The following is a 23,169-nucleotide window of genomic DNA, read 5'->3' on the forward strand; positions in this document are numbered from 1 at the left end:
CACGTAAGATTTGAGAGTGTCTTGGACACACACGAGAGAGAGGATAGAGAGCAGGTTTGCTAAATGAGAGTGATGGAACAGCACACGTACAACATGTAAGGACTGCAAGATTTAGGCACCTTCATCCTTCATGTCTTTTTCCTCCAAGACAGTTTGTGAGAATTCCTTTGCTCTTTTCATCTTTAACGTCTGTAAATTATACACCGCCGCTGGGTTGACTGGTGCACTGGCTCTGTTGCTCTTTTGAATTCCGAGATGATGCCACCGTCTGCCCAGTTTTCCCAAGTGTCATCTCGGATTCCCCTCTCCCCAGCCATCTCGAAGTCCTGCCTCCCAGGAGACATGCCACGGCCACTCCTCTCTTCTGGTCCACAATTGTCCATTGCCTATATTAGAATGACAGCCACTGACTCTTTTCTCTAATTCTCCAATCTAGTCTCCACACCACAGCCAGGGCAATCTTAGAAAACCTCCTGCTCAAAACTTTCTCCCAGCTCTCAAGTATCCTTAGAGCAAAATCCAAGTTCCTTAATGTAATATACAAAAAACCTTGTGGTTTGGCCCCCATTTTGACCTCTCCGGCCTCAAGTATCTTCCTGCCCTTCCTGCTTCACTCACCATGTTCCAGCTCTACAGAGAGCTCTCAATCTTCCCCCCATGGACCTTTGCACAGGCTGTCTCTCTGCCAGGAATACTCTCTCCACCACCTCTTTCTTCCTGTGGAAAATCCCATCTCCCCCTCGGCCTGTCTCACTTCCCCCAGGGCACCATCCTGACTAATGGACACTACTGGGGCCAAGCTTCCCCTGCTGTGAGCCCCCCTACAGCACACGGCATTACACCTCACCACCCTGAATTGTAATGGCCTGTTTACTTGTCTGGGTCCCTCACTAGACTTTAAGCTCCTTGAAGGCAGGGACCCCGACTGGTGCACCAGTCAAATCCCCAGCACCTAGCGCAATGCCTGGCACATGGTAGGTGTTCAGTGAATATACACTGAATTAACAGTAAGGGAATGAGTATAGGTTTTACCCTTGCAGTTAGTGGGTAAAGTTGGTGGGACCTAATCCTTGTTCTGTTGCTTATCTATGAAGTCTGTACATTTCTAGTGACAAAAGGCACCATGGGTCTCCATCAAAGCACACACGGGGGATTCCACACACTGCTATTAGTAACTGTGGTTCCCGAATTCCATGATTCCCTAGCATACAAAGGGGGTAAAGGAAGAGAAGTCCTCCTCTGACCCTGGCTAAAAGAATTCTCCTCTTCCTTAGAAATCAATGGAATATGCATTTATATTCTTTAACAGGAAAGTAAAAATGAATAAATTTTTTTTTTTTTTTTTTTTGCGGTATGCGGGCCTCTCACTGTCGTGGCCTCTCCCATTGCGGAGCACAGGCTCCAGACGCGCAGGCTCAGCAGCCATGGCTCACGGGCCCAGCTGCTCCGCGGCATGTGGGATCTTCCCGGACCAGGGCACGAACCCGTGTCCCCTGCATCGGCAGGCGGACTCTCAACCACTGCACCACCAGGGAAGCCCCTGAATACAATTTTTGAAGTGCCTAGATGCTCATTTGACTATAAATTTAGAAATGATGACTAAATGGGCCAAATGTTTGATCTAGAAAAATACTTTGCCATCACCAGGAATTTATCTTAAACTGATTTGAACCGCAATTTATTCCATGAGACAATCATGCAAACTCTCTGCTTGGATTATATTAATAAAAATTCTACATCCCATCTGGGCTGGATATGTTTATAGGTGAACCACATGAAAATAAAATAATATAAATTCAATTAAGCACTTATTTAGGATACCTTTATGCTTGAAAATAGAAAATAATGGGGAGATGTTATCTTCCTCTACAATAATTAAACCTGCACATAATGGTAAAAGTGAAAGAAAAAGCATTGAAAACACAGGGCAGAGTTGAAATGCAATTTAAGCCCTCAGTAAACTTAAGCTTCTTTAGCAGTGAAGACTGTCACTTAAAGCTTAAGCTATAAAATTCTGAGACTTTCATCTGTTGGTTTGAACCATAAAAAATTATCCCAACTAACAATGTGTAGAGCATTTACTGTGGTATCTCAATAGATATAAAACATAGTAGCCAATGTCATTAAAGCTTAAAAATCTAATGAGCATAAGTTATAAAGGACCAAATGACGTTGGCAATTTTTCTGTTCGGAACAGCACATAGAAATCCCATGCCCACAATAAGAATTCTGAGAACAGTAGAATTTTTATAACCTGAAAAGCAACAAAATGCTTTTAAACTGTAGAAAACGAAACTTCAAAAATAGGTTACCTTTAAATAAGAATTGTGTGTGATTTATAATTTTAGGTTTTCTTACTTCCCCTTGAGCTCATGACCCCATGTTCATTGTTAAGCCCAGGTGTGCTGAGTTTTTCAAAATGAAAAGAGATCAAAAGAGGGTAGAAAGAGGGACAGCAGTATCTCTGCTCTTTTGTTGTCTTTTATGAGCACGATCATGCTTCCTAAATGAGTTTCTGAATGTTAACATTCATGTTGAACGACTAAAAAACTTTCAAGTCACTCATGGAAAGTGCTGAATTAGTGAGATCATTAGTATGTATGTCTGTCTGTTGGCTGACCATCTGAATGTGTATCACTGACTTTTGTGAGGCCTCTGTGTACCTTAGAGTGACTCAAGATTTGCTGCATAATACATTTAATTGTTTCCTGACTAAAGGGATTCAAAAGGTCAACTACAGCATATAGAAAATTCTAGTTCTGCCACTTACCATTTCTTTACCATCGAGGCTCTGCTCAAGCATGTGCCTTTCATTAAATTCCAAAGTTATGGATAATTACCAATTATCCTTGCGGAGGTTTTCTCTTCTAATTTCTATTGGCATGAATTCTAGACAGTTGCCCATTGAGACGATAAATTGAAGTTTTAATCTACAAAATCGTAATTCATGGGAAGTTGCCATTCCAAGGTAGGGTGCAGGATGGTAGATATTCTGCTCCCTTTTCCATAGTCTATCATAGAAATAGATTTCTATAAATCAGGATTTAGTATATTTGTTTGTTGTATGTATTTTTTAAGGTGGAAATCGAAGTGAAGTTGTAACCAAATATACTTATTTGTTTGGCCCTCTACATTTGCTGCCCTCTACTGTTCAAAATGTTTTTTAAACAAATGTCTCCTCTAAGAGAAGTTTCTATCTCCCCTTAGCAAAATAAAGTACTGTACATGAAAACAGAGATTATAAAATCAAGAATTAATAATATTATTAAGGATATAACATTAGAAACAGTGAGATTTGAAAAAGCCAAAGATTAGTTTTCCTGTGGAAGCAGTCCTGGGTCTCTACAGACAGAACAAAATTACTGGAAAATTCTCTCTAGTGTCAACTACCTTAAATATCAGCTCCAGCCAAACTATTCCACAAAATACCTACATACTGCAGCTATAATCTAAATGATGATTGGAGAAAAACAGTATTTCAGTACTATCAGAATCTCAATTACTACTTTTGCACTATTGAACCAGAGATAAATTGAAACAAATTTTTTAATTAAACAGAAAATGGTAAATTAATTACCAGAATATTTTCTATCAATTTCACTGTTACTTCTGAAACGTAAAACCAAATATAATGTTGACTAAGTAAGAGAATATATCTCAAAATTTCTGCAACATTTCTCATAGTAATTATACGATGTTCCCCATAACATTATAAAATATAATAATATTTTAAAAGAAAGAACAGAACAATCTCAATACTGTGCTTGTCCAGACACAGGCTTTGTGACACCACCACAACTATTATCATAGTCTGTTTTTAATCCCCTAGTGCTTCACGGTAAACATGTCACAGGGTTGTTACATGGCCTTTATCATTATGGTCACCACATATTGATACCATAGGCCCTTTCGCTCTTGTGTTATGATGTCTCAAACTTTTCTATCACTGCCTGTAACTACTATTATAATCTCATAAAATATTGAAATAAAAAGCACATCTCTAAAAAGACTTTGGATATAATTGATTATTAAATACAGACTGTGTGTTATTAACAAAATTATTGGGAATGCAACAGGCCAACAAAACACTCGGACAAGCTGATGTCTAATGATGGCTTTTGTTTGAATATGGCATACCTCAAAGCACCCAAGATCACAAGGTTGTGGAGCATTTCTTCTGGAGCTGAGATGTAGTTACTCCATGGAGGTCCTTGAGTTCTTTAGGAACTGGAAGGGAATGATATGGATCTGCTTTGAGGCCATGAGCACATCATATATCTCCTGGAATAGGTCCTCTCCTGGCCCAGGTGAATGGCTTTTAGAGAACTGGAGTTTTTTTATTTTTCCCCTGACTTAAAATATTACTGTCCAGTTGTTCCATGCTTAATTAGGGTCATGTAATGAATTCTCAAAGAAGTCATAACCCATATGTAGTACTTTAAGCATCCCTTTTTAATGTAAAATCAATGGCCTGAATGAATCTGGTCAGGCATGTATTATTTAAAAGATTAAGGATATCACTGGGTAAAATAAATGCTCTTTTTTTCTATTATTAAAGCATATATATATAATATGTATATATTTTCTCAACCTGCTTATATTAACAGTCCTAGGTTTTGTATCTTAAATATGACATTCAGAAACCAATGGAGGGGTGTAAGTTAATTACCAAAAAAAAAAAATTTTTTTTTTAAATTTTTCTCTAAAGTGTTAACCAAACCAGGGTGGGATTTTCTCCCTCTCTCTTCCCCAACCTTGACCGACCACAGTAATATGAAAAACCTAACTCCACCCAGGTCCATTTCTCTAGCTCAAGGTGGACCGGTAGAAGGTGATACTTGGGGTATCTCATAAAACGTGGTCTTTCTTCACTTTGTGAAGGTTTCCTGTCTTCACACCTTTTCAGTGATCCGGACCATTCCTAAGTTATCTGAGACCCCGGGGACATTTCACCTTTCCTGAACGTTTCCTCCTGCCTTACCTAAGGCAGGACACAAAGTGCCGCTAGCTGGTGACCTCTTGGTTCCATCGAGAACCTTCATCTAATGAAGCAGTTTTTCCTTCACCCCTTTTTCTTACAGCCCCCTCTCCCAACCACTCCGACACCTGTTCCAAGGGACCCTGGCCGGAAGCCTATTTCTCTGTCACCATATGGAGAAGTAACTGGTAGCCCCTCCCCTCCGCCCAGGACCAGCATGCCCACACCAAGCGCGTGCACCCCAGCTCTCTCTCCCATCTGGGTGAGCTCCTTCCTTCTTTAACTTATCTCATGCCGTCGGGAAGTTCAGACGCAGCCCATGCTCCCCAGAGGCTAAGAAGATAATCAGAGGCTGGCTACTCACCATCACCCCCACCTTGCTGCCCTTTTGTTTCTCACCGAGACCCCGGGTTCTTCATGCCAAACAACCCGCTAACAGTCTCCCAGCACTTCTCACTCCTCCCCCACCTTGTATCTCTTCCCACGTGACCCCTTGCCTTCCCCAGGCTCTCCAAGTGCCTGCACCTGAGCGAACTGTCTGCTGACTCCAGGCTTACACGCTGGGACCAATGAGGGCAGGGGCGATGGAGTGACTCGCCCAGAAGAGCTACTTGGTGACTGAGTTGAGCCTGTTTTAATATCCTGCTGTGCTATCAATGCTCAATCTCACTGTCACAGAGAGTTTGTCATAGTTTATGCATCAAGCTAAGGAGAAAACTAGAAATGATGGCGGAGAAAATAACTAGGGGCCTAAGTGATGCCATCAAAGCTCACCTTCATATCCTAATTTTGCCCATTTTACTTTACTTCCTTTGTTCTCTCTGGCTGAGATTTGTTGGGTGAGAGTTGATGCATGTTTGTGTGCGAATGTGTGTGTTTTTCATGCCTCACAGCGTTGCCCTCACTTAGCTCAGTGTGACTTTTCCTTCCCTTTTCCTTCACATCTGCTCCAGACTGATCGCATAAATCCAGATGACATAGATTTAGAAAATGAGCCCTGGTATAAATTCTTTTCAGAACTGGAGTTTGGACGCCCGGTAAGTGAGGCTAGACTGTTAATATAAAACGATTAGGAGAATGTTGTTTGATTTATAAAACATATCGTTATCAGAAGAGATAGGTGTCATTTAGAGAACGAAAGCTGAATACTATGTACACCAAAAATACTCTGAAAAAAGTATATTCTACACACACAAATTTGGTACATCTTATCCCGCATTCACTTCTCTACCAAACATTTAAACATGTCAGACACTTCCTATATAGTTTTTCTTTCCCACCAAATCATGCATTAGATTATTTTATATCTGATTGATTACAGATTCAAAATGTTGAGATAGTATCGGTCCTAGAATAGTCAGACAATTATTACAGATTTATAGAAGATTTGTATTTGTTTACAGTCCATTTGGATCTAGCTCAATCAGAAAAGCACTGTGAAATTTACAATAATAAAACTTACTATTATGATAGCTCCTATTTGCTGAGGAATCACCAAGCACCTGGAGAGGGCTGGGTTCCATACTAATGATCTGAGTCTTCACAGTGTCCCTCCAGTAAGAAGCCGGAGGCCAGAGGGGTTAAGTAATTTGCCCAAGAGAGTTAAGTGGCAGTGTCAGAAGTTAAACTCAGACCTATCAGAAAAACAAAAACTTCTGGCAAATCCCCACTATAATATACTGCCAGGATATCCCCACTATAAAATGTCTCATTTGCCCTTAGGGATATAAGGAAAAGGAAAAACGAGGAAACCCTGTGGACCTTGATTTCTCCTCCTGCTACTGAAAACCACCACAACTCCTCTAGTCCCCAGACCTCCACCAAAGGTGGACCTTACGAGAACTGCTTAATCTGTTTGGGATAAAGCATCAACCCAAGCTTCAAATAGCAACTTCCTTTATTAACTCGAGTTTTACTGGGGAACTGCAGCCGCCGACAGCAGTGCATTTGATGTCTGTCAGTTACATAGTTTTTATACTCTCACTGGTGTTTCTGAATTTTAAACACTTAAAGAACATACTGAATACACCGCACAGAAGTTTGATTAAAGATCAGAGAGTACAATCTTTCTTTTATCATGTCATAGGCTGATTTATACAGTCATATACTGACCATATATTATATACTAGGTGGTTATAGTAGTTAGTCCCTTTTGTCCCCTAAAATGCAAAGGAGACTTGGTTAGATTCATTGTATCTTATTGAACTGGATCAAAAGTGACTGTAAATGAGTATAAACCAAATAATATTTTTAGAATTTCTATAACTAATAGGAAGAATATTTTTCCTAATTTGAATCCAAGTACTCACATAAATGCATTTTACTTTAGAGAAAAAAAATTCCCTAGCTTTAATTTATATGTGTTGTTATTGTTGATTAGACAGTTTATAGGGATAGGACCAATTTCTGTTTTGAGCCTAAATTATCAGCGTTTTTCTACAATCATTTTCAGGCCACACATGGAAACTCACCAGCATGCTGTCCACCTGCTCCTCTGGTGTTCCTTTAATGTACCTTGCATTCCTCTGTGGCTAGAGACTAGGAGCGCTAGTTTTGATTTGATGACATGAGTTTATAAATATACTAATCAAATCACTAGTAATTTCGCCCAGTGCTTGAGAATATTTACGAACATCGCACTCTTCCTCCTGGGCTACACCCATTTTGCTCCATTCATGTCACACTATATGTGTATCTGATACTGTCAGCGCTCAATTTCTAACTGTTGTCACCTTTTCCACATGTTCATTCCTTGCTGCCATTGATTCTCCTCCATTCCATCTCTACACTTCTGCTTATGTGGTGCATCTACACCCAGCCTCCTAAAAAGGCTCTGGACTATGTTCAAGATCATTCTTCTGGTGTTTCCAATGAGGTAAAAACAAATTATTCTCTTTTTCAGATTTCTCTCTTAGGACCTGTTACTGTGATTCTGAACATCTGTGTTTTACAATTCGCTAAAGTGTCTAAGCTGTTTTTGAAAATCTGTCTTTGCATCACTAGATTGTATCCAGTATCATTGCCTGGACATTAATTATACCAAAATTGTTGGCTCTTTGTGAAACATAGGTGAAGAATCATTCCGATCATTACTTGCAGGTGAACTATTCAATGCATCCTGGTATCCAGGAGTGTGATAATCAAAAAGCAAAAGTAGTAGTGTTAGTGCATATATTTGATTAGACTGAGTAAAATACTGCTAGAACTCTCTTCAGAGCCGTTTTATCATCATGCTTGGAGGTGTAGAATGACGGTTTATATTCTTAGATAATCGGATTTTTATGTCTCACATATTCCTAAAATTTAATTCTTTCATTTTCCTAAATACAATTTGTGGACTTTAGCATCAGATAAAATCAAGAATAGGGCTGACAAATAACTGGCACACATGTCACAACTTCCCAGTCAGATACCCTTGGCAGACATTACTAATCCTTCTCAATGCTATAATCCAGGCAGCCACTCTAATAGATTATCACTGGCAAATGAGATGAATTGCATTTTCCATCTCTGTATAGGAATGCTCATGACGATCTGATAGGTTAAAAAAAAAAAATTTATGCCTGGCAATGTAAAGTGTTATTTGAATTAGTCAAAGAGAGTATGAAAAATAAATATTTTCATTGAAAAGTCTTAACTCAGTTAAATACATGCAACTAGAAAACAAAACTAGTAGAATACCTATGCTGCAGGATATACTACTGACACACGATAGTGACAACTGGAATTGCAGGCACAGTCTCAGGAGGAAATACCCAACTTTCTAGACCAATTTGCAATTCCAAATTATTTCCCCTGAGGTATGCATCACAGTGTATGTTAAAACAGAGAAGTGTTGAAATATTTATATATTAAATAAAAAGTAAAACAGAGTAACCAGAAACATTCTGGGTTATTGAATTCAATCATTTCTAAAGGCTTATTTGCTATAGATAGGTGTATAATCTGAAGGAAATCAAATACAACAAGCAGTTCTATTCTGTGTGTCATGTTACCTCTAGATCTGAAGAAAGGGTATCATTTCAACACATGAACAGCCAAAGAATTTACTTTGGAATTCAATTTGGTCAGATATTTCTCTCAGACATCTTGGTCAGATATTTCCAAGATATTTTTAAGACAGTTAGTTCATTGAGAACTGAAATGGAGTTAGAGATCGCCATGTCTAACTCACTCATTTTTCAGTCAAGAAAAGTAGAGTCCAACTATTTTAAGAAATATGTCCAAAATCAGATGATAATATGGTGGCAAATTAAAAATAAAAAACAGATCGCTTAACCTTCACTTCAGTGCTGTTTCCTTTATACCATACTTCTTAGCAATTCCAAAAGATATATTTAGAGCTCAAATCTTTTAGAAACAAATTATTTACTTAATACTATTTCTTATTAACCATTAATTTCTGTGAAATACTTTTCTATAATTAACATTACACAATAATCCTTGGGATAAAGATAGTAGAAACTTAATTCTATGCATTCTGTAATGTTAACAGTAGTGGCAAAAAAAATCACATAAAGAAGCACTTTGCCGATGGTAAACTGATTTTGCATTATCTCTTAGGGATTGAGAAGGGAGTGCTGTATGTTCTGATAGCATATTAACTATATTATTAACTTCACATCATGGTTTTTCAGTGTTAAAAAATCCTCTGATAAGGTACTGGATTCTCTCTCTAATAACCATACGTAAAACATTTCTGGTAAAATTTGTAATTGATTAGACATTATCTTAGCTACCATTTATCAATTGCCTAGTATATGCCATGAATAACATACTTTTTAATCCATAAATATAAGTGAGAAGCTGGCATTAATAAAGAACAATTAAGGACTTTTAAGCAAAGTTTAATCACATAGCAGAAAGAGCAATTCAGTGTCTGTATTTTATTAACATGACCTTCATTTAGGTGTATTAAAATAATGGTAATATGTAAATACTCAGTAGATCATAATAGGCAAAATAGCTACCTCCTTTCTGGAGACAATTTCCATTTCAGAATGAGTACTATTCATATACTTATCATACAAGGTTTTCTCTTAGTCATCTATCTAGACTTTTTATTGTTTCCTTATAATTTAATACTGAACCTTTCCTTTGAACACACATCACAATACTGGTTTCAGTTTATTTTAGGTTGTGGAAACCAGCACAAGGAGGAGTAATTGTAGTTTCTTAGCCTAAGTCTGAAACACAATTAATTTATCAGTATAGAGCCTTCACTTCTTACACTATGTTTTATTTCATATTACAGTATTGTTTAGGCTCATGATTCAAAATCATTTAGCTGGTGATTCAAAATTTCTGATCACTCTAGGGGTATTCTAAGAGTGTTCCACAATGGATACTTTTTGATGGCCAACTGTGGTTTGTGGTTGGATGTCCCATGAAAGCTGTGAGCCACACAGGTGGCAGTGCTCTGAGGCTCTTTGGTGTTGCTCTTCTGCAAACATATAGAATTAATATTTCAAAATCAGAATATAATTACTTGTTTGCCATCCTTCTTATTTAGTATTTATCTTTCCACCTTTCTGGTGTCCAATTCAGAGTAGCTGAATAGTTAAAATAGTCATGTAAACTTATCCGATTAGCAGACCAATTTTCTTCTATCTTTATATTTATTGAGAAATTCAGAATCTAAATGTTTTACAGGAACTAAAAGTATTATAATATGCTCTTCTCTGTCTAGAGAAAAGAGAGGGTAATATTCTCTTGCAGAGAGATGCTTTTGTTTCTTTTTGGGCAATTCCATTCTCATTCAGTAAAAATGAAAATATTAGTTAATAGAAGCAATTTTAGAGTTATGCACAAGGGGGATTGTGTGTGTGTGTGTGTGTGTGTGTGTGTGTATGTGTGTGTGTGTGTGTGTATATATATACTTGGTAGGCATTTCCCTATACATCCTAGACATCATACATCATACCACAACTACTTTCATCTCAAATTCATATCTAACAGTTTCAATATCTGTTTCATTGTATTGTTCAGAATGAAGAAGTATGAAAATGGTGTGTACAATAAGCATTTGGAATTATTTATCAATTTGTATCATCTATTTTTCTTTGTCCCTAAAACCATGGATAACTGAGAGCTTATTTTCTGACTAAAATGTTAAAAGTACACTTTTCTAAAGAAAGGTTATATTTTGGTTCATTAAATCATTTATTTTAAACTAACCCTGAACATAACTAATTTCAAAGATATAAATCTGTACCTGATTTAAGAACCAGGTAGTCTAGTTTAATTTCAAACCAAATTCTGTGGTTTTTATTAAAAAGTCATGTCTGTGTTAACCAATGAAAGAAGTTCTGCTCACATTTTATGTCTACATAAAAATAACACCTGGCAGCATGACAAAAATTTATAAAGAAGGTTATGTTTTATAAGGATTGAAGACTACAAATATTTCTTTAAACATCAAACCATTCCTTTATGTAAGAAATTTCTATTTTTAGTCTATTTCTACATGAAGGAGTGGTTATTGATTTTTCTTTTTCCCCCTCAGGCAATGTTTGATTTATGAATATTTTGAGTTACACAGAGAAGAGCGGTGCTGTACAGTCGACCCTCCATATCTGTGGGTTCCACATTCACAGATTCAACCAACTTAGGGACAAAAATATTCCCCCACAAAACATTCCAGAAATTTCCAAAAAGCAAAACTTGTATTTTCCATGCCAGCAACTATTTCCATAGCATTTACATTGTATTAGGTATTATAAGTAATCTAGAGATAATTTACGCAAGGATGTGGGTAGGTTATATGCAAATAGTACACCATTGTATATGAGGGACTTGAGCATCCTCAGATTTTGATATCCTTGGGGAGGTCCTGGAACCAATTCCCATCAGATACCACAAGGGATGACTGTATATTAGAAGAGGAAGTAGATAAGAACAAAGTAGAAATTAGGTTGCATGATTTCTCTTCAGGAAAACATTTTTATGCCCAAAGTAAATGGTATTTTTAATCTCAATTTTGACAGTATTCTTTTTAGGATGCCTACTATAAAGTCCAGGGACAAACAAAATTATGCTATGGTAAAAATTTTCATGGAACTATCTTTCTATCTTAACAGGCCTCCTTGTATCAATCCTCTATAGACAGGAGCCTGGAAAGACCCACTAGGTAAGAGTCTCATTATTATGCAACCAGGATATTCTATATCAGTGGTTTCTTTTTCAGTGAACTAGAAATGAAAAATTATGTATCCCTCATCTTTATTTTAAGCACCATAATTCATGAAGTTGTTTTAACTTGTTTCTGCATCATTTTATATGACCATATTCAAGAATGTATAAAAATTAAGTAAAATAATTCTAGATTCCATTACAGGCTGAGAAATTCTTGCCTTCCCTGTCTCCTCCATACCCAGTTTTCTTCTCCTTAGATAAGTATAATAAACATCTAATTTTCAATATTGTTAGATGATGTGATGATATATTTGAAAAAACTGTAATAAGTTAGAAAAAATTTTATAAATTATGTTCTACATATGTTTGTTCATTATACTCTGACCACACAAATCAGGAATGCTGTTACAACTGATAAATGGGAACTTACTATATACCGGGCATTCTAAGTACAGAAACATACTCAATCCCTAAGATTTTATCTCTAGTAAACTGAAACTTGGGCTCCATAACATACGAAGTTTACACAGTTGGCAAAATAACTTGTAGGTCCTAACTGTGCTAAGAGTCTACCAAGGCAAGTTCTGTTCGTAGGCTTTAAATATCACTCTTACTTTAAAATATTACAGAAGTTCAGACACAGTAGAATGACAATAATGAATAATGCAAACTCCCAGCCATATCATATCATCAACAACAAATATTTATATAACAATAATTTGCCCTTCTACAGATTTCTATCAACATAAATGGAAAAGTAAACTGGGTCCTTTGTACATTGGTTTCATGTGTGCCATTCAACAGCATTAACGTCACTGAGAAAGGAGCTCCCTGAACCCCTTCTTTTATATCTTTTACAATTATGTATGCACCTAAAATGTTTGAATTTTAGTTAGTTCTAATCTGATCTAAGGATTTACGTAGAGACACACAGACACTCATGTGACAGGATAATGACAGCAAAAACAGGTCTAGGCGAACATGGGTGTCCTCTTTAGAAGAATGCAGACCAATTCTGAGGTCTGGCTCCACCTCTATACTTGCAAAGCTTGCAGGTTACATTTATTCATTTGTAAAACAGTGACAACAGCACATAGCTCAGCAGTTGCCGTGCATGCTGTGTAAGACAATAATGACAGTAAAGCAAATAGCATACTTCTGGTTCATAAGAGCTGGTGTGCTGTTGCTGCTGGTGGTGGTGGAATTTTATCTAATGATTTGACAGACAGCATGCTATGTGAGGTATATATTCGTTCACTAATGTTTGTCTTAAATGATATTACACTCAGATCCAGAACCATGATATAAAGTCCCTGCCCTTACAAACTGTCGACACCTTTTAATACAACCAGGTAAAAGGACTCTAATAGTTTATTTGATGATCAGATTATTGGTCATTCATTATTTAAACAGAAAAACGTTGGAATTTCAGTGTAAGTTTTTTAAAGCTAAGATTATTAGGAAAAGCCATAGGGAAAGCTCGAGGTAAGAAAAATTGGTCTTACCAGATCTTCTTCTTTTTTCCAATCCTTTCCTCCATTTTGGCATCCCTCCTCCAGATATATTCATGTTGTTGCAACTGTTCTGTATAGAGAAAAGATGTATGGTACAAATCCTAACACTGAATTATCAGTAACAAAATATTACACTAACAGGAGAATTTTTATTTTAAAAGGTGATTATGTTCATACAAAAAACCTGTACATGAATGTTTATAGTAGCTTTATTCATAACTGCCAAAACTTGGAAGCAAACCAAGGTGTCCTTCAATAGGTGAATGGATAAACAAACTGTGGTACATCCATATAATGGAATATTATTCAACAATAAAAAGAAATGTGCTATCCAGCGACAGAAGGACATGGAGGAACCTTAAGAACACGTTGCTAATGAAAGAAGCCAATCTAAAAAGGGTACATACTGTTGGTTCCAAATATATGACATTTTGGGAAAGGTAAAACTAGAGACAGTAAAAAGATCAGTGATCACCAGGTGTTCACAGGGAGGGAGGGATGAAGAGGTAGAGCACAGGGGACTTTTATGGCAATGACACTACTCTATATGATACAGTAATGAGGGACACATGTCATCATACATTTTTCAAACCCATAGGATGTTCAACAGAAAACATGAACCCTAATATGAACAATGGACTTTAATTACATTTAATGATAATATATTGATATGATTCATCAACTGTAAGAAATGTACCACACTAATAGAAGATGTCAATAACAGGAGAAAATGTGTGCAAGGGAAAGGGAGTATATGGGAACTCTCTGTACTTTCCAATCAATTTTTCTGTAAACATAAAACTGCTCTAAAAGATTTTAAGATTAAAAAAAAAAACTGCTCTAAAAAAATTAAGTCTAGGAAGTCCTAGCCACAGCAAACAAGAAAAAGAAATAAAAGAAATACAAATTGAAAAAGAAGATGTGAAACTGTCACTGTTTGCAGATGAGTCTATTAATTTTCAAAGAGGTGATTATAAAGAAATAGTTTTTAATATCAAGGAATGAATTCCTAAGAATGCAGTTTGGGGGATGGGAGATAAGAGGCATACCATGGCCACCAGCACCTTCCACTAGTCTTTCTGATTCAAAGTTGAACCCCCTGCAACACCAACCAAACTGAAGCTGATTCCTTCTTTCAGTTCTGCAAGCATGGCCAGTGACTTCAGGAAAAGGAGGAAGAGCGAGCCTGCGGTGGGGCAGCCGAGGGGCTTGGGGGATCCAACTGCAAGCAGAACTAGCCCAGGTCGAGCAGACCTCCCAGGATCAAGCTCCACCCTGACAAAGTCCTTCATTAGTTCTTCTCCTTCTTCCCCATCAAGAGCAAAAGGTGAGCAGCAATAAATGACATATAAACAATTTACTAGTTTAAGTTTTAACTATGGGAGAGCTGGTCCAATGATAACTACCCAGAAATAGTTAGCATGTAAATAGTGTCTAAAATAAAATATAGTTTCAGAAAAATAGCTTTCTTTATACACAGACTAAATCAGGATGGTGAACCATTTGAGTGGCTTAAAGGACTCTTATCATCTGTTAATGCTTTCTTTCTTCAAATATATTGTGTGTGTTTTCTGGAACAAATTTAAAGTATGAAATATTGTATTGTCAGGCTATTAAAAGATTACAGTTCCAAACATTTGCATATTGTCAACATTTTCTAATGTTACTACAACTAGAAAAATTAATCAGATATATAGAATAGAAACTAGAAGTAGCAACAGAGAATGTTGTTGCCTAAAATGTAAATTGGTTTTGGATTTTTTAAATTATTTAATTCTAGACGAAAGTTTGTCTAACCTATGAAAGTTGTTTCTTTAATCACTTGCTTTATATTTTGGTCAATATCCATACATACAGTAGAATATCCATGTTCTGCATGTAACATAGTGTTCAATTCAAAACAGTCCACTAGTAAGAACTGACTGGTTTCAGGCCATAATTGTAAAGTTTAGATATCACCAAGCCAATTTTCTGCATGGCCTGTCTCCTCTCTTGAAATTTAGTGAATTGTGTTGAAAGGAAGATGTCACTCCTTCCAGTCTCTGTTTAGTTACACATTACTGCAGCTGTAACAGGAATATTCCCAAAATAGAGACCTAGGAATGAACCAGTATCCATAGGTACCTAGGATTTGGGGACTCAGGGTCTCCTCCAACGCTCTGCGGTTGAAACATAAGAGAGAAGAAATTTGAAGTGTGTGAAGAAAGTGAGTTGTAACTGAAGTTTCCATAAAGTAGCAGAGATTCAGCTACGCGGATTGAATGTAGGCACTGAAAGTGTTGCCACATGACATTAAAGCTAAGAGGTAGCTGGTCTGTGTGCAAAAGATTTGATGATTGGGCTCTGGATAGGCAGGAGGTGCTAGCTCTTGTCCGTGGCCTAGTAAAGCTATGACTACTTACTGGGAGATTCACAGGGAGGGATCCCCTTTCACTATACCATTCCTCAAATTAACAGAAGTACCCGTATTAGATTCTACTCATTTATATAAACAAATACCCCAAGGAAACCAATAGGTCATGAAATGCCATTGACTCATTATGCTTGGATACCACCCAAAAGTTAAAAGGGTTCTGATTAATTTAGATATTTGTTTTTATCCTAGGGGGTGTTAAGTCAACTTCCTTTCTCAAATACTACACAGCTACTTAATGTGCTTATCACTTTTGAAGAATTTGGAGAAGGCAGGAGCTGTCAATAGAGCTGTTTTCCTCCACTAGGCTTGTTTCTAAGAAGAAAATGTCCCATCAGATGTAATTTGGCCTCTCATTTATTAATTAACTCAGCAACACAAAAGAAAAGACTATTTCCATAGATATTCGAAATTGATGTCAGGGTTAGCTCTACCTTATTATATTGCAAATGATTTTTTAAAAAGACCCTTCCTGGAAAAAAGCAAGTGCATTTAACTGTGATGAAAGTTTTACATTATATCCAGTTATCCTTATGGGAAACTGCCTAATAAGAGGTTGAAGTTAGAGAAATTAAAGAGGTAAATTCATTTGTTTAAAGAGTTGCTAGTTGGGTTTTTTCTTAGAAAAATATTAGCAGCAATAGTTCACAGCAACTGAACTTGATTTTGCAATTTGGGAAAGTATTTTGTCTTATAGCTTTTTCTACCTAATGCCCATGAAAAATTATTTGATACGGTTATGGAAGTATTAATTAAATGTAAATTTATAAGTTACTCTTTACCTCTTTATTGTTATAAATTAATAATATTATTAATAATTAATAATATTATTATAAATCAAATAAGATTCAAATCCTGACCCTATTAAGATGTTTAAATCTATGGCATTTTTGGTATTAATTACAAACCTTTTAAGTCACTACCAGGTCATGCTATTAGCTTACAAGGCACTACTGAATTTTTGAATACCATATTTGCAGAAAGATGGATGAAATATGCAATAGAAATAGGCGTATTAGCGACACCAGTTACTTTTTATACATGGTTTTGTTAACTATCATCTGCAAAGCTACATTTATTGCCAAAGCATTGCCTTGCTTTAGAATTAGGCTTTTTTCTCTAAGTTGAAGCTACACGTATAACAATCAATGTCTAGATTAAACTCCACTAACTGCTTTCTCTTTGCTGTGCTATCTGATGCTAACTGACATGCTCTCCTCTTTATGAGCCTTTTAACTTCTCCAACGTCTCTCTTCCACCACGCTGCCCTGGAATAAAAGGTGGGGACGATAGCAAAATATGTCCATCCCTTTGCAGTTACTCAGGGCTCAACGGCAACCCCTCCCATGAGTTAGATTACTGTAACACTTACAGACAGCATTTGGACATCCCACATGACTCGCAGAGGGCCATTACTTTCAAAAATGGCTGGCAAATGGCCCGGCAAAACGCAGAGATCTGGAGCAGCACTGAAGAAACGGTTTCCCCCAAAATCAAATCCCGTAGCTGTGATGACCTTTTAAACGATGACTGCGATAGTTTTCCTGATCCGAAAGCCAAGTCAGAAAGTATGGGTTCTCTGTTATGTGAAGAGGACTCCAAGGAGAGCTGCCCCGTAACATGGGCTTCCCCCTACATCCAAGAGGGCCGCAGTAATAGCAGATCAAGGCTCCGACACAGGTCAGCCCACGATGCCCCAGGGTTCCTAAAACTGTACAAGAAAATGCACCGCATCAACCGCAAGGATTTAATGAATTCAGAGGTGATTTGCTCTGTAAAGTCAAGAATAATGCAGTACGAAAAGGAGCAGCAACACAGGGCTCTGCTCCATGGATGCAGCCAGTCCTCCACGGAGGAGGTGCCCAGGGACATGGTCCCCACCCGCATTTCTGAATTTGAAAAGTTGATTCAGAAGTCAAAATCCATGCCAAATTTAGGAGATGAAATGTTATCTCCTGTAACCCTAGAACCACAACAAAATGGTTTATGTCCCCAAAGGCGATTTTCCATTGAGTCTTTGCTGGAGGAAGAAAATCAAAGTAGACACCCTTCTCAGGTACAACGAAGCTACAAGTCTAAAACCCTGGTGCCCATCCACATTGAAGTCACCAGTGATGTGCAGCCCAGAACCCATCTGGACTTTTCTGATAGTGACCAGGATGGAGTCGTGTCTGACCACAGTGATTACCTTCATGTAGAAGGATCGTCCTTTTGCAGTGAGAGTGACTTTGATCACTTTTCTTTCACATCCTCTGAAAGTTTTTATGGATCCAGCCACCATCACCACCACCATCACCACCACCATCACCGGCACCTCATCAGCTCCTGCAAAGGCAGATGCCCTGCCTCCTATACTCGATTTACAACAATGTTAAAACATGAAAGAGCTAAACATGAAAATACTGAAGAGCCCAGAAGACAAGAAATGGACCCTGGCCTTTCTAAACTGGCATTTCTAGTCAGTCCCGTGCCTTTTCGGAGGAAAAAAAATTCAACTTCCAAAAAACAGATGGAAAAGGCAAAATGTAAAACATCTGTATTTGAGGCTCTGGACTCTGCCCTTAAAGACATTTGTGACCAAATTAAGGCTGAAAAGAGAAGGGGAAGTTTGCCAGACAACAGTATACTGCACCGTCTTATCAGTGAACTGCTGCCAGATATTCCAGAAAGGAATTCATCACTCAAAGCTCTAAAAAGGAGCCCCATGCACCAGCCTTTCCACCCACCATCTCAAGAAGGTGCTATTCATTGTCCATTGTACCAGAACGATTGTGGGAGAATGCCTCACAGTGCCTCCTTCCAAGATGACACCAACAACAACTACCACCACCAAGACCACGACAGTGCACTGGGCCTCCAAGGTGGATCAACTTTTCTATCTTTTCCCTTGTGGTTCAGATGCCCACCCTCCAGCTCTTTCATTTTCCATTCCTACATTCATCATTCTTGAGCTGTGAGACCACTTGGATTCATTATGCATGGTGAAGCAAATGCTTGTTGTGCAAACGTGCCTTACTGAATAGTTCTCATTTGCTCATGGGATATCTGGACTTGATGTGTGGCTTAAAGTAATCATCAATTCACAAAAATTTACTCATTCAGAATCGAAAGGGAAAACCATTTTGTAGCTTGATGTTAGGGTTGAAACAACTGTTACATAGAAACAACCAATTAAACTTATTTTACCAATTTAAAAGAATTTCAAGGCAAAAATCATAATTGAGTATCAGTATCCTTAAGAAACTGACAACTTTGCATTAGCTCTTTTTTTGTTGGAAAATGAATCAAAACCAATAGTTTAACAGTCTTTTCCTTGATTCTTATATTAACTTTATAGTCATTCATTCAATAAATAATTTGCTGACATTCTATATAGAAGATACTAAATCAAAACACTCAGGAAGCAAACCAAAATATGTAATATAGTAATTGATCGGCGATTAAAAGAGAATAGGACTTGTTTAATAACTTTCTCCATTTAAAAGATACAATTGGGATAAAATTTTTGTGAATATATCTTTAAGCTCTCTATATATGTCTCATTTCCATCATTCATTGTATTCATTTTCTCTTCCCTTCCATTATTTAATTAATTTATTTTCTATTTCTGCTAAAACAACCCTATACTGACATTTGAATTAGACTATTTAGGATAAAAGTGACTCTCGACTTCATTTTCATAGATGGATTATTCCTTAAAGTGGAACACAAGGACAAATAGCAATTCAAATACAGAGGACATTTTTTCAGGTTTACGTTACTGAAAAACACAGGATGTTTTGATATTTTTATCCAATTCTTTTCATTAATGCTTAAAGTGCATCTGTTTACTGTGTAAATTTTAGGAAGCTGGAATGAGTATTCCAGGCTGAAACTTGGATTGTCAAGAGAGTTTTCTATGCACCAGACACTGCAAAGTGCTTTACATACATTATCTACTTAACACGGCATAAACCTAGGTGATATTGTAAATACTGTTTTACAGTGGAGGAAATCAATACCCAAAGAGGACAAGAAATCTGACCAAAGTCACACAGACAGTAGGTAGCAGAAACAAGATTCAAACTCATGTAATTCAGAATTTGTAGCATAGAATATAATCTCTATAGGCAAAAAAGAGACATAATTCAGATGTCATATTAATGTACTATATATAGCCCAATTGTTAGTTACCATTGCACACATTTGTTTATCTTATTAGTATTTATCTTTGCTTTCATTTATACTATATGACATGCTTCAAAAACGGTAAATTCAAATTTTCTAAATCAATGCCAACAATCTGAAATTTTCACTGATTGAGACATAACCTAATGTTTTAGTAAATTAGCTACTTTTCCAGTTATTCAATATCCGTTACATTTCCACATATAATGCATGCGATATAAGATACCATTAATAGATACTTGCAATCATTATTTTATAATGTAATTAACCATGTATATTTTGTTTTAAGGTGAACAAAAACAATGCAATAGTTCATAAGTAATTTGGCAACCAATGCAACACATTCTGTTTAGAAATTTTTATCCCTTTGTTTATTGGAATAGATATTCACTTTCTAATAAGATAGTTGAGCACAAAGGAAGGCACTAGGTAACAGCCTTTTAAGCCTTAAGCTTTAAGATGCCATCTTCAGACTCAATAAGTAATTAAAAACAGAGAGAGGGCTTCCCTGGTGGCGCGATGGTTGAGAGTCCGCCTGCCGATGCAGGGGACACGGGTTCGTGCCCCGGTCCGGGAAGATCCCACATGCCAAAGAGTGGCTGGGCCCGTGAGCCGTGGCCACTGAGCCTGTGCGTCCGGAGCCTGTGCTCCGCAACGGGAGAGGCCACAACAGTGAGAGGCCCGCGTACCGCAAAAAAATTAAAAAAATAAAAACAGAGAGAAAGAGGGAAGAGAATGGCCATGACATAGTTCTGTCATCATCATACTTTATTTTTCTCTCTTTTTCATTACTATGTTCTTAAATTAAGTCGTTGCTACCTTCTCCATCTTCTCCAGGCCCTATCATAGTAATTATAAACTGGTGGCAAAAAGAATAGAAATAGAAAGTATTAAATCTTTGAAGTGAACAATCCCTGTAACTGCAAATTGTCTATACCAGGTGCTACAGTATAATTATATCAGCAATGTTACAATTATATTTATATTTATGATTATAATACTTCTGCAATCTTGTATTGCAGAAAAAGGAAAAAATGGGAGAATATCCATTTTTCCTCTTAAAATGCTCTGTTTTTGTCTTATATCACAACTTTACAATTACCCATGAGTTTTAGACCCATGTGTTCCATTGCAGTGTCTCTCCAAATGTGAAGGGTAAATAGTTGCCACCAGGAAAAATGGCTAAACAAGTCTGCCTTTGGTTAAGTGGAATCTCACTCTGGCCCTGTCCTTTCCAATAGACCGTGAGTCCCCTAGAAGTTACACATCCACGCTGACCGATTTGGGGAGAAGTGTACCAAGGGAAAGAAGAGGAACTCCAGAAAAAGAGGTAGTCTTTTTAGTATCATTTGAGTCTTTTTCACCAATATACTTGATAAAGCACTTGCCAGCTGAAGTTACCTCCAAAACCAGTAAAGAACCCAGATTAAAAACACAAAAGTGATGGCAGAGAAACTAGAAACAGTTCTCCCTGGAGCCCGAGCAAAGGACTTGAAGCCAGCTGCATTCTGACCCTAGCGGCAGGTCTCCCCCAGTTGTAATCCAGTTTGACAGTGACTCTCTGAATCTTGACCTGACACCCATAAATTAAAGAGTCTTGAGCTGGGCCGCCCCTTGGAGGAAGAAGGTTTCCCCTGTACAAATTTCTGGCCCAGTGATGTAGGGGACAGCCCTAGGTCAGCTGTGCTGCCAATCAATACAAATTCCATAGAAACAATTTTTGCTGGCCTGCTTTTGTTAGAGAGGATCCCTGAAAAAAAAAAAAACACTGCCCCTGAGAACCACCCACCTACTGGCTCTTGTCCATGGTCCTGAGCCAGGGCTGGAGGTCTGGCTTGTACTTTCTTGGAGCCATGAAGGTTTGATAGAAACTGAAGGCTGGTCTTGGACTGGCAGGCACTCTAGAAAGTTCTCTACAGGTGTCTGACATAGTCCAGGGCCTGTGGACCCCCAAAGAAGTCAGAAATGATCCAGGTTGCCCAAAGTTCACCAGAGTCACAGGGAAAGAGAGTGAGGTGAGGGGATTATTGGAATCAGAGAGGAAGTAGCTACAGGTGGCCCAGGCAGATCTGTGGGCCCCGAAGCTTGAGTGTGGGCACGAGTCACATCGTATCATGACTCAAAGATGAGTAGCTGGTTTACTGTGTGCTGAAGAATTCCTGAACTCTCCAGGGAATATAAAGTGACCAGCCTATACTTTTGGCCACTAACGAGCCTCTCAGTGATAAGTGGGCTAATATTTCTTTGCTACTATGTCAGTTAGTACTTAGTAAAAGGGGTAATGACTTCCCTCATGTCTTTTTCCAGTCCTTTTATTATGATTCAGAAGTTGTGTCAATACTTAGGACATACAGCAATTGACCTCCCATAATTATCCCAGGAAAAGCCAAAATTATACCTAGGACTGAATCCTCTGCAGGCATTTTAGTCCCCTTTTATGGCATTCTTTTACCTTAGTTCCTAAGATGAAATATGATATTCAATAGTTAGGGTGAATAAGTCATCTGTTACATTCCTGTTGTAGTTTAAATATCTAAATAAAGAACTAATTGATTTATTTATAAATTGCATAAATGATTTAAATTGTATATGTTTAATCATTCCTTGAGGTTTCATTTCTCTTTAATTCATGTGAAACTGCTTTTTTATAGGAAATCCATAATTTTAAGTTAGCGCTAACCATTTCCTTCATTTTCAGAAATTGCCTGCAAAAGCTGTTTACGATTTTAAGGCTCAGACATCCAAGTAAGTAAGATAAGTGTTCATTATATGATTTAAGTTGACTTTAAATACATTAATAATACTTTGAAAGACAAATATTGCACTGGGATGTGTTACAAATAAGACCTAATTCCCAATTCAGCAATCTACTCTAATTAAATGGTTCCTTCTGAATTGACTGGGATGTGGGTAATTTTATTTTCATTTTGAGTTTAGTTGAGAAACATTGAGTTTTAAATTAC

The 23,169-nt window shown here is 37.4% G+C and overlaps 1 protein-coding gene across 22 annotated transcripts in view; it reads left to right on the plus strand.

The window, feature by feature from the left end:
* The window catches only part of SORBS2 (sorbin and SH3 domain containing 2), a 138,032-nt gene that overhangs the window by 85,096 nt on the left and 29,767 nt on the right, over nucleotides 1–23,169 (plus strand). For 6 of the 22 annotated variants that reach the window (XM_067721632.1, XM_067721630.1, XM_067721629.1 and 3 more), the window contains 5 exons: nucleotides 12,058–12,107; nucleotides 14,766–14,953; nucleotides 17,320–18,900; nucleotides 21,448–21,536; nucleotides 22,905–22,951. In XM_067721632.1, coding sequence (XP_067577733.1) covers nucleotides 12,058–12,107; nucleotides 14,766–14,953; nucleotides 17,320–18,900; nucleotides 21,448–21,536; nucleotides 22,905–22,951 — 1,955 coding nt within the window. Of the gene's footprint in view, nucleotides 1–5,081; nucleotides 5,241–5,931; nucleotides 6,016–7,796; nucleotides 7,854–12,057; nucleotides 12,108–14,765; nucleotides 14,954–17,319; nucleotides 18,901–21,447; nucleotides 21,537–22,904; nucleotides 22,952–23,169 lie in introns of all 22 variants that reach the window. The other 16 variants (XM_067721624.1, XM_067721625.1, XM_067721642.1 and 13 more) reach the window with 8 other exon arrangements.

The sequence above is a fragment of the Pseudorca crassidens genome, chromosome 21, assembly GCF_039906515.1.
Source record: "Pseudorca crassidens isolate mPseCra1 chromosome 21, mPseCra1.hap1, whole genome shotgun sequence".
Classification (NCBI taxonomy): Eukaryota; Metazoa; Chordata; class Mammalia; order Artiodactyla; family Delphinidae; genus Pseudorca; species Pseudorca crassidens.